This window comes from Lepeophtheirus salmonis, chromosome 13, assembly GCF_016086655.4.
Source record: "Lepeophtheirus salmonis chromosome 13, UVic_Lsal_1.4, whole genome shotgun sequence".
NCBI lineage: Eukaryota > Metazoa > Arthropoda > Copepoda > Siphonostomatoida > Caligidae > Lepeophtheirus > Lepeophtheirus salmonis.
The window spans coordinates 36494605-36508055 of NC_052143.2; the positions used below are offsets into that span (position 1 = coordinate 36494605).

Genomic DNA, 13451 nt, shown 5'->3' on the forward strand with positions numbered 1-13451 from the left:
TAGACGAGACTACAGGTAGATCCAGACATAATTTATTTTTACCAAGGACTTGGAGCATGAAGACTTGTACTCAGAACCCCAAAAACTTGCAGTAAGAGAACTCGGGACCAGAAAGATCCGTAGCATAATGATTCAAACTTTCCCAAAACGCTGAAAAGGTGGACTCAAATACAGGTATGAGAATTTGATCTTTACTCTTTTCTTTAATTATATTTAGAATGAGTAATTAATAATTATTTATGGAATATATAGATTATCTAGATGTTGATGCAAAATAATTAATTGGAATTATGAATATAGGTTAAATACGAGTATAATATTAGAAATATATATTATAATATTTGGTTTCTTTTATTGGTTGTACTATGTAGGTTTTATTGTTGATAACCTCCACGAAAATTGTAGCGGGCTCATGAATAATCGTCATGTATCTGAACACATTTCAGTTTATTATTTTTCTTGTCTTAGACGAGACTTCAGTTAGATCCGGACTAACATAGAGTTATGACTCATGGTGTGAAAAAGTAGTTGACGCCGTTAAAAAAGAAGCTATAGCCTATATCAAATGTTTAACCAAAACATTCGAATTGTAATAGTTCGGTATCTTAAAACCTAGATGGCGCATTAAATATTTTTATTTTTAAATACTAATTAATATTAATAGCAATAAATTATTACCTTAATTATAAGGGGTTTAGAGATGTCAATAGGTTAATATAAAGGGTTCTAGGGAAAGAGCGGTTAAGGGAAAAATAAACAATTCAATCAAAAGACAAGGAAGACTATGTTCCTAACATCGACCTATAAATAATATAGTGCTATTCTTGTGACGTAGTCGCCCCTATTCTTCTCTTTTCACTAGAGGTGAGACGGCCTGTTCAAAACTGGCTCCGTGACTGGAGGAACATGTAGCACCTTCTAATTTTAAGCTAATCAGAATTGAGAACTACTAAATCCTACCTTCCTTGGCTTGAGTGTCCACTCTTTTCCTAGAGTCCTTTAGGTTAATAAAGTTTTTTTGAACAGATTATTTTATGAAGTATATTAAATTTTATTCCAATTTGAAAGTTTAAATATAGATTAATTTTGACTTTCAAAATGTTAATGATGTACGTTGATTGTTTGAATGATACAATTATCTCCTTTTAAATTATGAACAATTATCAACAATCCTTGAACGACAAAAATAGGCTAACTAACAACTGATTTTGAGCCTTTTTTCTTTTTTTTTGTATAAAAGGTTGGACGATATAATAAAGGGAAGGGTAATTATAGTTAAAAGATTTATTAGGTAATTGTATAATTCATAGCTATTTTTAAATAATCATAATTTGCCAGTGGCAAAAAGTTGTTGATTCTTAGCGAGGTTGATAAGACACAAACTATTAATACAGGGAATCCATGAGCGACCGAGAGAAACTAGGAGAAGGCTTGGAGGAATAATACTATGATAGATTTAATAGGAACACATTATGTATATTATTCTTTGTACATAATATAAACTACTAATCTACATTAAGATAGCTCATAAGTGATGTCAGGCTATTTATACCATAAGAATAATACTTTAGACATAGTCTTTAGATCATATTAAATAATAAGACAAGGGGAGAAGAAGAGAGTTTACATACACTACAGAAGTAATTTAAAATATCTGAAATCAGGTCATCAGCCATTGAATCCAACATATGTCCGCCCATATGTCTTGATACAACTAGAAAAAAAAATACTATAAGAACGTTCTAAATAGCCAATCACCGTGGCGTTTAGTAGTTAGCTAGAAATGCACTTTTTTCTGCAATTCATGACGTAACTCTTTCCTTCTGACGTCATCGTTCTTGTTGACATCAGGACAATTAAGTAACATAACAACCGTAGTCTTTAGATTACATAAACTTGTAAGAATGCTACGAAACACTCTTAAAAGCTACTCCAAATCCCAATTCCTCTTTATCCGCCAGTTGAATAATACGGCCTCTCCTCAAGAGTTGAGATTATCATGGCCAAAGGCGAACTTTTCAATTTCCGAGCTAACTCGAATCCTGGACCATGACAATCACGAAATGCGAAATAACTTACGTAGTTTTTTGTCGGATCCACTCATGAAACCTCGATATAATATCTCTCTTGAAGAGGAAAGAGAATTGGCGCTCCAAAAGCTTCAGGTTTAAACTTCATTATTACAATATTATATAAATATTGAATCCATCTTTTTAACCCTTTAGAAAATATGCGATCACAAATTCCTCTCAGTTACAGATTTCAAGGATAATCCATGGCGGATATTCGCTGCACACGAAATCGCTGCCATTATTGATCCAGCCATGACCACAAAAATGACTGTTCAGTTTAATCTTTTTGGAGGAACTGTCTTTAAACTGGGAACGAAGCGACATCACGATAAATTGTTGGCAGGCATTGATAATCTTAGTGATGTCGGATGCTTTGGTTTAACAGAGTTAGGCTTTGGAAATAACGCAATTGAAATGCAAACTACAGCTGTGTACGATAATGAGAATCAGGAGTTTACTATACATACTCCAACACCTTTGGCTCAAAAATACTGGATTACAAATGGTGCTGTCCACGCTCATCATGTTATTGTCTTTGCTCAGCTAACCATCAATGGAAAGAAGGAAGGGATTCAAGGATTTCTGGTTCCAGTAAGAGATAAGGACATGAATGTTTTACCTGGAGTAACAATTGAGGACATGGGATTTAAGGAAAGTTCATTTTTAATTGGGTGCCCTGTATTTTAGCCTTAAACCATTTCGTCTCTAGGATATTTTGCCTTAAAGTATAAGTAAATGAGGTTTATACGTCGTTATTGTTTATTTTTGGTTGAAATTGATGTTCCCTTTGAATTTTGAAATCAAAATATGTAATACGTATTACTATAAAACATGTTAAATGGTTGTTTTCTATTGCAATAATGACGGAATTATGACATTTTTTTGCATTATGCATGTTCTTCAATCCATGAGTATTCTCAAACCTGAATAATACATTATGTCTTATGATAATTAGTAACGGATTAGTGATAAGCACTTTTCCCGTTCGAATCGTTGTCCTGTTTGTCTATTTATATTTTTCTTACTATACTAATTTTATTAACTATTTTGTCTCTGGTTCAAACTGATTACAAAGTGAAATTTTGATAGTATGCATTGTGCATTCTATCATTATTTATTTATATTTTAAGGCGAAATATCTTTGAGGCAAAATAGTGTAAAGCGAATATATTTCATGCCCTCTGATTGATCTGGATACCGGATTATAATTAATATATAATTTTATATCTTTAATAGATGGGACTTAATGGAGTCGACAATGCTAAGCTATCATTTGATAACGTAAAAATACCCAGAGAAAATTTATTGAATAGATGGAGTGATGTCACTCCCGAAGGAGAATTTAAATCGCAAATAACTTCACTTCGAGCTCGATTTTTAACAGTTGCAGATCAGTTGCTCTCTGGAAGAATTTGTATTGCCTCTATGTCTCTTGGAGGTGCTAAGGCATGCTTAGCCATTGCTATACGCTACGCTTCAACACGTTTAACCGTAGGGCCAACTGGGAAGTCCGATACTCCAATATTAGTGTATCAGCTTCAACAAAGAGCCCTAATGCCACTCTTGGCAAACACTATTGCCATCAATTTTGGACTTGACCATGTCAAGGACTATTGGGCTAATCAGAAAGAAGATGGTTCCGAGAATGCGCATGCTGTGACAATGTGCTGTGCTCTTAAACCCATTTCTTCCTGGAATCTAGAAGAGGCAGTATCGGTTTGTAGAGAACGGTGTGGGGGCCAGGTAGCCATTTTTCTATGATAATCCATTTTTTACCTACTTTTGTTTGTTTTTCAATAGGGATATTTGTCGGCTAATCGTTTTGGCACATTCTTAGGTCTAGCTCATGCAGCCATGACTGCCGAAGGAGACAATGCTGTCCTCATGCAAAAGGTTGCAAAGGAACGTCTTGCTATTATTCATAAAAATGGAGGGAAAATCCCTCGTAAATATCCTTCTATTACAGATAAATCCATTACAAATCCTTCCTATATTATGCATCTTGTTGAGGAACGGGAAGAAAATCTGTTTAGGGAACTACAGGCAAAGATGTCGATTAGCAAAACTTCTGACGATATCTTTGAGACCTGGATGTTGTGTGAAAGTGATTTGATTCAACATGCTGCAAGATCCTTTGGTGACAGGCTTATTGCTGAAAGGTGAGCTGTCTACCTCACGGATAGATTACGGATGTACTTAATTACCTTTTTCCCCCTTTCAACTTTCATTATCGGGTTAGATTTGAGATTGCACTGGAACAATGCTCAGAGGGGCTGAAGGGTGTTTTGTCCAAAGTTCATGAACTTTATTTGATTGGGCTCATTGAACGAAATTTAACGTGGTACCTCCTTTCGGGATTGATAACTCCAGAGCAGGCGGAAGACTTAAAACAACACTCTAGAGAGCTGTGTAATGATTTAGGAAAGGACAGTCTAGCACTGTGTGAGTCATTTGCCATCACGGATGATATGTTATCTGCTCCCATTGCCTTGGATTGGGTTCACTACAACTCATATGACAATCAAGGAGAATTATAATTCTAGCTTGTTTTTCATAAACTACTCCAGACGTTTATTTATTTTTCTCACCTTTTACTTCCTATATCTTCTCAACGAGGGATCAACACAATGCAATGCAATACCTCGATTTTTAGATTGAATTAGCATATTATTTCTCTTACTTTTAATTTACTTTAAATAATATATGGTTGGAATTGTTAGATTAATTTTTGATTGTAAAACAATGTCAGTCGAAATACCAATCATTTTCTATAGGGCTATTTTACAACAATTAGTTATAGGACAAATGTTTTAAAAAAAAACATTCGGTAAAATTACAAATTCTCAAGTCGTTCAAACTATTAATAAATTTAACCATTAACTAATGCGTCATGATATAATGAAAATTTAATTCATTTAGGAATAATAGAGAGCAGTAATGCCAACTTTTACAACTAATTAAAAACATTACTTCGATTTTGATTGCTTATAAATAAAAAAAGGTGGCTGAGGAGACTTTCTATACTTTGCTAAGTTGTCATAAAGAAACAGAAGATTTAGAATAAATATTATTTATTTGAAATAAAAAGTAGGAAATAATTAAACCAGCGCTTAATCATTGCGATTTGTGGCAAATAATTAAATATTTTATCTTTTAAAATTGGTGTAACATGAATGCGAATCATAACTACCTCGTATTGCAGCATGAGTAATCATATTTATTATTTTTTTCGGCTAAGTGTTCGTGCACGACATTAATGACAATAGCTATACAAATGCGATCGTTTTATTATGAATAACTGAATAAAAGAGCTGTCAATTATTTCTACTAATATCGGTAGTTGACCAAGGGTCACTGACTTAACATCGTGTAGGGGAAAGTGGGGAAGAAATACTTATGGTATCATTGTCCATTGTCAAAAATAGTAAACATCTTCCTCTATCAAGAACGTTATCAATTCCCGCCTTTATTATTCAATATTAGATACTGATAGTCGATAGAGAACTGAATAAAATGCCTAAAATAACGTCTCCTGTCTGGATTTCTGGAAATAGAGGCCCATGAATTTGGAAATACTTACCGGACGAGAAACAGATGGCTTGTCGGATTTGTCGATATAATTGTGCCTTTAGTCCCCCCGTCTAGAATTTAACGCCACTCATTATCCTCATCTCATATCAAGAGCATGGATATTCATCTAAAAAATCAAGTTAATGATGAATACATCTAGTCGGACTTTAACTCTGATCTCACAAAGATGCGTATTGCATGTAATATACCTTTAGCCATTGTTAATAATCCTACGTTCAAAAAATTTATAGAAATACCCCATTGTAAATTGTGAAGTTGAGGGAACTTTCAGCATGTTTAGAGTCATCCACACCAAATTACGATCAAAGTGATCAGTAAAAAGTATAAAATATTTACTACTTTCGAAATGGAACTCTGAATGTTGTACCATTCTGGTTTATTTTTTAGTATGTGGATTATATTTAATTTAAGCCTTCTTTTTTAAACTTGGAACTTCCAATATAATTCGAAATACTCTACTTTGTCGTTTCATTAGTTATTATTCTGAGAATATGGTTCATGATGAATTACAATTTCTTGGAGTGTGACGTTTTCAAATCTACTGTAAGGGATAAAAAACGTCTAAGTCAATGATACGGAGTATATATTTATAAACTTTTTGCAAATACATACTTTCGTTATACCCTCAAAAATCGTAATAAAGCAGGCAGCTGATAATCACACCAATATTTTAAACAATGATTCCTATCAGTCTTTCTCCCCACCAATGATTCCTATCAGTCTTTCTCCCCACCCCTTCTCCTTGAACGCGTTTTTCTCAAAAAGATTATCAACTTTAAGTATAATCAAGGACTCCTGTAAGCAGGACAAGACACTGCGCTCACGCGTTTCCAATATGGATCTTTGTTTATTCTATAGGTATAGTTGATAATATTGTAGAGAAAAACGCGTGCAAGGAGGAGGGAAAAAAAAGACATATGGTGTCATTGTTTAAAATACTGATGTGATTATCATCTGCCTGCTTTATTATGATTTTTGAGGGTATAACGAATGTATTTATTAGCAAAATGTTTAATGAAGATATACTACGTATAATTGACTTCGACGTTTTTTATCCGTTACAGTAGATTTGAAAACGTCACACTCCATGAAATTGTAATTCATTATGAACCTTATTCTCAGAATAATAGCTAATGAAACGACAAAGTAGAGTATTTGAAATATATTTGGAGCTCAAAGTTTAAAAAAGAAGGCTTTAATTAAATATAATCTACATATTAAAAAATAAACCATTAAACATTTAAGTTAAATATACAAAATTAAACAATTAAAATCATATAACTATTAATAATAATAAATTATAAATACAGAATATTGAAATAATAGATTGATCCAGATAATTTTTTCATGTTTTAACATCGGAATTCAGTTAAATATGTCATAACTTTAGGTTGCAATACACAAGCGAGACGTGGAGTTTAATCAAAAAGATAATCAACCCTCTTCTTCATGTGGAAGTTGCTATATACAATTGTGCACAGGATAGATATATCTCTACCGATGAGATCTAACTAATTATTAATAATAAAGTAAATGTCAAAATCATAAAATTAGACAATAAATATACTAATAAAATGTTATAAATAAATTCATCGTAAAGATTTAGAGCAAAAGCTAATTATGTAGTAATGTCCGGCGATATTACTCCCTATTAAGAGAATCAAAAAGATTTTCCCCGTTATTTAGGTATGCTTATATAACAACATACTATTATCATGATGGATATACACAATTGTTAATTATAATGCAACACCCAATGTATCTACCCTCGTTGTTGTGACCATTTAAACAGTTGTTTTTGCCTTTTATGAGTTTTCTGAACACCATTTCTTGGAGCCCATCAGCCATAGCTAAGTCTTTAGTGATAAAAAAGTAATATTTATTGACTATGTAATATTGGAAAACCTAATTATCATACCCAAGTCTTAAAGCGAAGTAAGTAGTCTCAGACAAACTAGTTGCAAACCATCCAAAGCTACTACCCCCGTTGTTGTGACCATTTAAGCTGTTGTTTTTGCCCTTTACTGAGTTGTGTATCATAATTCTTGATATGTTTAGCTAAAATAGAATCATATTTTATGGTTAGATTTAAAAAAAAATTGAATACTTACTGTGAGATAGTACAAAATTCAGAGTTCCATTTCGATATTCGTAAATACTTTTTACTGATAACTTGATCATCATTTGGTGTGGATGACTCAAAACATTTTTATATGTATTTCTATATATGACATCAGTACCAACATCCTCCATTAATTTAATGATGGTTCCTCGGGAAGGGATATGTTTACCCTTGTATTTCTCCATAAATTTTTTGAACGTAGATGATTAGCAATGGATAAGGTTATATTACATGCAATAAGCATCGTTGTGAGATCAAAGTTAAAGTCTGACTTGATGTATTCATCGTCAAATTGATTTTATAGATGAGTATCCATACTCATGTTATGAGATGAGGATAATGAGTGGCGTGTAATTCTAGACAGGGGACTAAAGGCACATTTATATCGACAAATCCGACAAACCATCTGTTTCTCATCCGGTAAGTATTTTCCAAATTCCTGGGCCTCCATTTTCATAAATCTAGACAGAAGGCGACGTCATTTTGGGGATTTTATTCAGTTCTCTATCGACTATCACCATCTCATATTATATTAATATTGAATAATAAAGGCGGGAATAACAACGTCCCTGATTGATAGAAGAAGATGTATATTATTTAATCAATGATGCCATAAGTAATTCTTCTTTTCTCCTCGCACGCTTTTCTATTCTTACCAAAATTATCACCCTTATCTATAGGGAATATCTATCTTAAAGTGTTTTGCTACAAAATAATGAGTTTTTAAAAGTATTTTGGTAGGGAAAATCACCAAAATAAGGCTATATATTTCTAATTGAAGGGGTATTTTATAAGTACTTAAATCAAAATAAACATTAAAAACATATGAAAAATAAAGGCACAATCAAAAAGTACAAAGTTGGTCCAAGTCAGAAGACTTTGATTGAAATTTGGCTTTTTTTTCTATTAGCTTCTGAATTATTCGCTACCATTCTCTTTTTTTTGTTAAAAATTGGATGTCATCATTCAGTCTAGCACTTAAATTTTTACCCATGACACTAAACAAAGCGAATTGAATTCTTTGAAGAGAAGCTGACCAGGAGTATCCTTCCTCGCACTATGAGCAATGAAGCTCCAAATCATAATTACACACATCAATACCTCCGTTGTTAGAAACCCATGAAGAGAGGACGTTTTTTTTCTGCATGACGATGATGCTCGTGAGAAAGCAGCGAGGGGAAGTTGCTTTGCTGATGATTAGTAAAAAATGGAGGAAAAGTTGTTTAGAAGATGCAAGGGTACCAATGTATTTTATTCATTTTTTATATATAATCTCTTTCAACCAATCAAATTCGATTTTTTTCAACGATTCCAACAACCCTAGGTATAATACATCAGATTGAAAATTCTAGCAAGCCCGATAACAGGATGGTCTAACCTTGTATTTCTATTAACCTTGGTCCACTCTAAATATTAATAGAATTCATTAGAACTGTTTCATTTTTTCAATATCCCTTTTTATTCAAAAGTGTTCAAGGTGACTATATTTAAGGCCGGGGCATTTCTATGCAAACAAAAAATAAAATAAAAAAATTGTGACGTCACGGACGGGATAAAGCTATATTGTTTAAACGTACTAAGTATATAAATTGTTGTTCTATTTCTTTGACATTTTTCTACTTTTCAAGCAAGGTCCTATTATCACAAAGGTGTATTAAGTTAAAAAATATTAGGGAGATGAAGTAAAAAATCTGGGGAAGGTGGCACGATTCTCCTTGGTGAGGGGTTGCTAGCCATTTTAAGGATTTCAAATTTCCTGTGCCACCTTTATTGGCTTCTTAATAGTTGCAAGTAATAAATATTGCTATGAAATTATTGGGAGGACCTGGGCCCCCTCGACTCCCCAGTTCCATCAACTATAAACAGTATATCACTAATATGAAATTTAGAGGCTTGTGTATTATACTAACGATTACATAATGAACAGTAGATGTGCTTCACTTTTTATTGAAGGATAAATTTATAATGCAGAACATAGGAAATAATAAGAATTGGTTTTTGCCGTAGATAAGTTATATACTATACATATATAAAATAATCTATTTGGTGATAATTAATATTATATTGAATATTTGGTTAAATTACAATTAAACTTGAAATTGGCCGATTTGCTTTTTTCCTCTTATTTTTTCACTCCCTCCAGTATTAAATTCTAATTGTGCATTGAGGTATCTTATTTGTATCATTGTCCTTGTCTTGGCAAAGAGATTCAGAACAGCCTTGTCATACTTGCCTCCAAAGGAGTCTTCCAAAACTTGACAAAAACGTTCGATTACTTTTGGACGATAATCTAATAGAGGTAAATGGAATTCCTTGAACTTCTGGTCGAAAACTTCACAATCTCTTAAAAAATAATCAGATGGCACCATCAGTCCTCCTCTAGACAAATGATATATCTATGGTGTCAGTCCATGATCATTCAAATATATGTCACTTGTCCTCTTCCCCAAATCCGGATATAAAAGCTTCGTCTTGTGGACAATAAAACCCGATACATAACTGAGCCCCTGAAACTTAAGATCCCATTTTTTAAACTGATCTAGTTGATGGTTTATTGCAAAATCCACATGAACTTCATGAGGGATTTCAAACGTAAATTCAACTTCCGAACAGCTTTCTTCAGCCATTGTGATATCTAAGATGTCTCCAGTGATTTGCTTTGTTACGGATTCTTTTTCCTCTTCATCCTCAATTCTGTAAATGTCATATTCTTTTTCAATCTGAATAGCCAGATTGATCACCAAAGTTTCACAATTTTTTCCAATTTCCAGAATTCTCATCCTTTTCATTGCTCCAACGGCTCCAAGGTGATCATCATCACCACCAGCACAACTCAAACGGGTAAAAAAAATTTCAAGGCAATCTTGATTAGTTCTGGACATCAAAATGAACGAAAAAGGACCATTAGAAATCAAATCGTGGTACAAGACTCGAGTTGATTTGTTTGAAACTCGCATACCTCTCTGCCATGACAATTCACTCTTATTTCCCCTTCCAAGGACCTTAAATGTATCCAAAAACAATTCCATTTTATCCAAGGCAATAAATTGATCTTCAAAATTGATACCCAGTGCACATCTGAGCTTGACCTTGTCATAAATTTGCCTGCTATTTACTACATCAACCCAATTGTTGATTATTTCTACTGCGTTTTCCTTGGCTCTTGCTTCTTTACTTTGGCTATGAATGGTGCAAGCTTTGGCTACTGTATTACTCAAAACTTGTGCAGCCAATCTTATTCGTTGTCTCGCTCCTCCTTTGCAATAAATGTGAAGAGGTTTAAGCTTAAAATCAATTTTAAATTCTACGGAATCTTTCATCAATAATCCCTCAAAATCAGTCTTAACAAGAGGGACTAATGTTCCATCCTCTGCAGGAACCATAAACCTTTTGTCTAGAAAATGATTCCTACAGAGCTTGAGAGGATGAGGAGAATCAGGAAAAATGTAGACAACTCTGCTGAAATCAAATGGATTGGTGAAGGAAAAGTTTCGTTTGTCAATCCCAAGTTCAGAACGAAGCGTGTGGTTCACAAGATCACAAACAATTACTCTTATTTCAAAACTATTGCTCTCTATTTTGATTATGACATCATCAAGCAGCTTTTTGGTGATAGTGGTATCAAAATGGAACCATATCGGCTGTTTCCATTTGTCAACTAATCAACTGATCGGTTTCCATGTGTCTTCATTTTTGAAATTCGAAATATGATCCTATGTTTTGTTAGTAAATTTTTTTTCCCAGAAGTTCCCTTATCACTTTTTTCTCACGTTCTTCGACAAAATCCATAGTATATCAAGAGTTTGTTATGGATTTATCCGTGACAGAAGGATATTTAAGAGGGATTTTACAGTCAATTTTATTAATAATAGCAGTACGTTCCTATGCAACCTTTTGCATGAGAACAGCTATATCTCCTTCAGCAGTCATTGCGGCATGAATTTTACCTACGAATGTACCAAAACGATAATATATCGTTGAATGTTTTGTTATTTGAAACAAGGCCGGTTTTATCATGAGAAATGCCTAGAGCAAGGATAAATAAGCAAGGCTATTTTATTTCATTTAAATTAACAATTTGAATTTAATTTCGAATGTTGTAAAAAAAATACAATACAGGAGACTGTTTTTATTTGTTTCCTTCAAATGACCTATTTTAAAGAAAATATTGATTTTGCAATTTATGCTTGATGGGATAGGGCAGTAGACCCTAAATATCTCACCTCTAAAATCGGACCTGACTTTATATAATAATTTAAACGTGGAAGTCAATTTCAAAAGTAATTGTATGTACATTTACTAATTCAAATGATAATTCGAATTCGAATTAGTGAATACCCATTAATGTATTCAAAATTACAATTCTCATCAGTGTTGATTTTTAGATTAGTATAAATGCACGAGGAACGATGTAGAGCTCGTGGAGATTAGTAACCCAAACTGGCTAAAAAGGATTACAGACTGACAAAATATAGTACAAAGATTTAAAGTGGTACATAAAAGTGTAAAACAGTTTGAGTATGTAGATTAATAAGAGACCAGTGTGGCATGCATTTTGAAAAACTAATTTTGTTGGAATTTAATGAGGATTTATTTACTCATAGGATTGGGAAAAATCAAAGACAAAGGGAATTCTATAATTGATTGAAAAATACAATAGTTTTGATATTCAGATTTTTAATATAGGTATTGTTTTATATATGAATAGTGATATAAATCGTGTGTATTTTTTAACTGGCCATTTTTTTGGAATTGATAATCTGAAGAATGCATTTTCCTTTCCTTAGCTGCTGTCGTTGTTATTTAACTCCTCAGTGAACTTCCTTTCCTGACCTGGCTGAACATTCGTGTGTGCTCATAAAAGACAGAGAGTAACCTTCAGGATCTGATATAATAGCAAGTCCGGAGTTATTCGTGTTGATTGCCTTTTTTTATTATCTCCTTCTCCACCTTCTCTCTTGCTGATTGTAGCTGATCGAATGAAACACCATGACAGCTAATCTTCTATCCTCCAAAACATTCTTCAAATTGTCAGGGTGACCTTGTTGATTTTCGGTTTTTTTGTTTTTAGCATCCCTAAAATACCCACAATTTTCACCACTAAATATGAAATATATATTAACTTTCTCTTACAATTAAGGTTAGCATTCTAAATCCTGAGCATCTTGGCCATGTAAAAAAACCGAAAATCAACATGGTAACCATGACTATTTGAATAATGTTTTGGAGGAGAGAAGTTTAGATCTCATGTCCATTACTCATTTGTCATGTCGATCTTCAATCCTACTCCTAGTTCAACGTGGGCTTACACTTATAACTCAGAGAGAAATCAGGGAGTATTACTCTTCGTCATTCATGAGCACTCACAAATATTCACTTTATGCTCTTTGGAAAATAAAAAACCTATTACATTACCAATGATGAAATCCAGTATAGAATGGCCATCATGTTAAAAAAAAAAGAAACCGAAAATCAACATGGTAACCCTGACAATTTGAAGAATGTGTTGGGGGAGAGAAAGAATAATCCTCATGACGTTTCATTGGATCTGTTTCAATCAGCTGTGACAAGAGAGGAAGGAAACAATGATATACACAAGGACATTTGCTATAATTACTCCGATGTCGATTCCCAATTCTACTCTGAGTCCAAAAAGGGCTTAAAAT

General features: G+C 33.1%; 1 protein-coding gene across 1 annotated transcript; it reads left to right on the forward strand.

Moving 5' to 3' along the window:
* The first annotated feature begins 1841 nt into the window (after positions 1–1841).
* LOC121127602 (uncharacterized) lies at positions 1842–4797 on the forward strand. The gene is made up of 5 exons (XM_071892685.1): positions 1842–2165; positions 2226–2750; positions 3309–3815; positions 3873–4231; positions 4312–4797. Exons 1-5 carry the CDS (start codon positions 1905–1907, stop codon positions 4607–4609), a joined length of 1950 nt encoding a protein of 649 aa, XP_071748786.1. The 5' UTR covers positions 1842–1904; the 3' UTR covers positions 4610–4797.
* Positions 4798–13451: the final 8654 nt, after the last annotated feature.

Bases quoted from the DNA above. Each gene is read 5' to 3' on its own strand.
- LOC121127602 (XM_071892685.1), top strand. From the start codon at position 1,905: ATGCTACGAAACACTCTTAAAAGCTACTCCAAATCCCAATTCCTCTTT. The intron at 2,166-2,225 runs GTTTAAACTTCA...TTAACCCTTTAG, and splicing joins TGGCGCTCCAAAAGCTTCAG to AAAATATGCGATCACAAATT. The intron at 3,816-3,872 runs GTAGCCATTTTT...GTTTTTCAATAG, and splicing joins GAGAACGGTGTGGGGGCCAG to GGATATTTGTCGGCTAATCG.